At 49.5% G+C, this 2896-nt stretch overlaps 1 protein-coding gene across 1 annotated transcript in view; it reads right to left on the reverse strand.

The window, feature by feature from the left end:
* LOC143275253 (uncharacterized) overlaps nt 1–2297 on the reverse strand; it is a 113652-nt gene extending 111355 nt beyond the window's left edge. The window contains exon 1 of the mRNA XM_076579228.1: nt 1328–2297. Coding sequence (XP_076435343.1) covers nt 1328–1898 — 571 coding nt within the window. The 5' untranslated portion in view covers nt 1899–2297. The remainder of the gene's footprint in view (nt 1–1327) is intronic.
* Nucleotides 2298–2896: the final 599 nt, after the last annotated feature.

A 2896-nucleotide genomic window follows, 5' to 3' on the forward strand; every position in this document is an offset into this window, starting at 1 on the left:
TTCGGTGAGTTATAGAAACAAGAACAAACCCAGCATGCATACCCCCGGAAACGGAGTACGGCTGCCTACATGACGGGGTGAAGACAAAACGGTAATACACGTAAAATGTTAAATGTCTGTCTGAGTGTGCCTGTTTCCGAGACTGGAACCTGACTGCATGACACAGGCATGACACAGGCAGCCGTCAATCGCCTCTTCTCATGTGGGCAGCCTGTTGCGCAAATGACTCCGTGACTGTAAAGCGCTTAGAGCTTGGTCTCCGACCGAGGATAGGTGCTGTGTAAGTATCCACATTCATTCGTTCATTCAGTCATATACAGCCACACTTCCCCTACCATCCTTCCCCACACACACACATAGAAGGAAAACAAAGTTCACCATTCTTGGGGTCTAAAATCACTTCCGTAAACAGACGTTAGATTAATGACCAAGCAAAGCTCACCGTTCTTGGGGTCTAAAATCACTTCCGTAAACAGACGTTAGATTAATGACCAAGCAAAGCTCACCGTTCTTGGGGTCTAAAATCACTTCCGTAAACAGACGTTAGATTAATGACCCAGCAAAGCTCACCGATCTTGGCGTCTAAAATCACTTTAGTAAACAGACGTTAGATTAATGACCCAGCAAAGCTCACCGATCTTGGCGTCTAAAATCACTTTAGTAAACAGACGTTAGATTAATGACCCAGCAAAGCTCACCGATCTTGGCGTCTAAAATCACTTTAGTAAACAGACGTTAGATTAATGATGAACCAAACTCACCGATCTTGGCGTCTAAAATCACTTCCGTAAACAGACGTTACATTAATGACCCAGCAAAGCTCACCGATCTTGGCGTCTAAAATCACTTTAGTAAACAGACGTTAGATTAATGACCCAGCAAAGCTCACCGATCTTGGCGTCTAAAATCACTTTAGTAAACAGACGTTAGATTAATGATGAACCAAACTCACCGATCTTGGCGTCTAAAATCACTTTAGTAAACAGACGTTAGATTAATGATGAACCAAACTCACCGATCTTGGCGTCTAAAATCACTTTAGTAAACAGACGTTAGATTAATGACCCAGCAAAGCTCACCGATCTTGGCGTCTAAAATCACTTTAGTAAACAGACGTTAGATTAATGACCCAGCAAAGCTCACCGATCTTGGCGTCTAAAATCACTTTAGTAAACAGACGTTAGATTAATGATGAACCAAACTCACCGATCTTGGCGTCTAAAATCACTTTAGTAAACAGATTAATGACCAAGCAAAGCTCACCAATCACGGGGTTTAAAATCACTTCACTGAAAAGACGTTGCATAAGTGACCAAGCAAAGCTCACCGATCTTGGGGTGGTAGGTACAGGAGCAAGACGAACACGACTCCCGGCTCGCCATGGTTGTGGAAGAGGAGGACGCGTAGCGGGACTGCCGCAGCGCCCACTGGGCGATCCGTCGGCTCTCGGCGATGATGCCGTTCCGCCCGTGAACGTCCTCCTCAGGGAGGGGCAGCAGCTCGCCGCCGTAGTCGCGGTCGGGGCTGTCGGTGGAGGGCGTGTCGGTGGCGGAGAAGACGGAGGAGGTCCACCCTCCGGAGGAGTCCCCGGAGTCACTGGAGAGGCGGCGGTCCAAGGCCGAGCTCTTCTGCTTGAAGTTCTCCACGAAGTGCTCGATGTCGTCTTCGATCTTCCTGTGCACGAAGAGCTGTGAAGGGACCGGGTGGTGGTGGTGTTGGTGGGGTGTGGGGTGGGTGGGGTGGTGTGTGGGGTGGTGGGTTTGGGGGTGGTGGTGGTGGTTGTGGTTGTGGTGGTTGTTGGGATGGTGGTGGTGGCTGTTGTATCCTCCTCCAATTCCTGCTCCTCCTCCTACTCCCACAGCCAGGCGGGCATCTTCGCTGTCTGGGCTGGATAGCATTGTTAGGGTTGGGGAGGTGGGTGTGTGGGTGGGTGGTGGGCGTCAGAAAGAAACTGGTTTCACACTCCCCGAGAACTCTGGTCTCAGCCAGACACCATCGCTTGAGATTCAGCTCCTAAGAGAAAGGGGAGGGAGTGAAGTGCGGGGGCTGGGGTGGGGGTTGGGAGGTAGGACCTTATCATCTTAGTCGTCCGTCCCCTGTTTCAACACACACACAAAAGAAGAAAACAAAGCTGCTAAACGGCGAAGTCTCTGTCACAGGACGAAGGACGGCGTGTGACGATGGTTCATGGTGGTGTCAAGGGTGAGGGGCAGTGGGGGAAAATGAGGGGTGGACAGTTGTGGGGTGTGGAAGGGGGGTTAGGGGTGGGGGGGGGGGCAGGAGAGAGGCGTCTCCATGCCCGTTGCTCCCCCCGTGGGGTCCAGCCACTCTCTCAGCTTGGGGGTTTGTGTGTGTCATTGATTAACCCCTTAGCTGCTGCTGCTGCTGGCCAGCATGATGGCCTGTGAAGGCGGCTGTCACGTCACCTCGCTGAGATACAGATAAACACAGAGCTTACAAGGTCAGGTTGTCGGTCAGCATTACTTAGTAACTGAGACCTTTATTAGTGTGCCCCTCTCTCTCTCTCATTCTTCTTGCGGATTGTATTTATTTTCGTTCAGCAAAAGAAAAACAAAAATTATAAAACAAAAACCAACCAAAAAAAACCCCGAAAACGGAGTATGGCTGCCTACATGGCGGGGTAGAAACGGCCATACACGTAAAAGCCCACTCGTATATATACGGGTGAACGTGGGAGTTGCAGCCCACGAACGAAGAAGAAGAAGAAGCAGAAGTTCAGCAAAACTAATGACACCGTTTTGATTTTTTTTAAAAAGCAAGAAAAAAAAGAGAAAGTAAATAGATACCAACACGGTAGTAACACTGTGCTTCAGCTCTGTAACACGCTTGATCTGGTTTCTACCAAGGATGGACACAGTCAATGGGGAGCTGATTA

This window comes from Babylonia areolata, chromosome 30 (genome assembly GCF_041734735.1).
Source record: "Babylonia areolata isolate BAREFJ2019XMU chromosome 30, ASM4173473v1, whole genome shotgun sequence".
Classification (NCBI taxonomy): domain Eukaryota; kingdom Metazoa; phylum Mollusca; class Gastropoda; order Neogastropoda; family Buccinidae; genus Babylonia; species Babylonia areolata.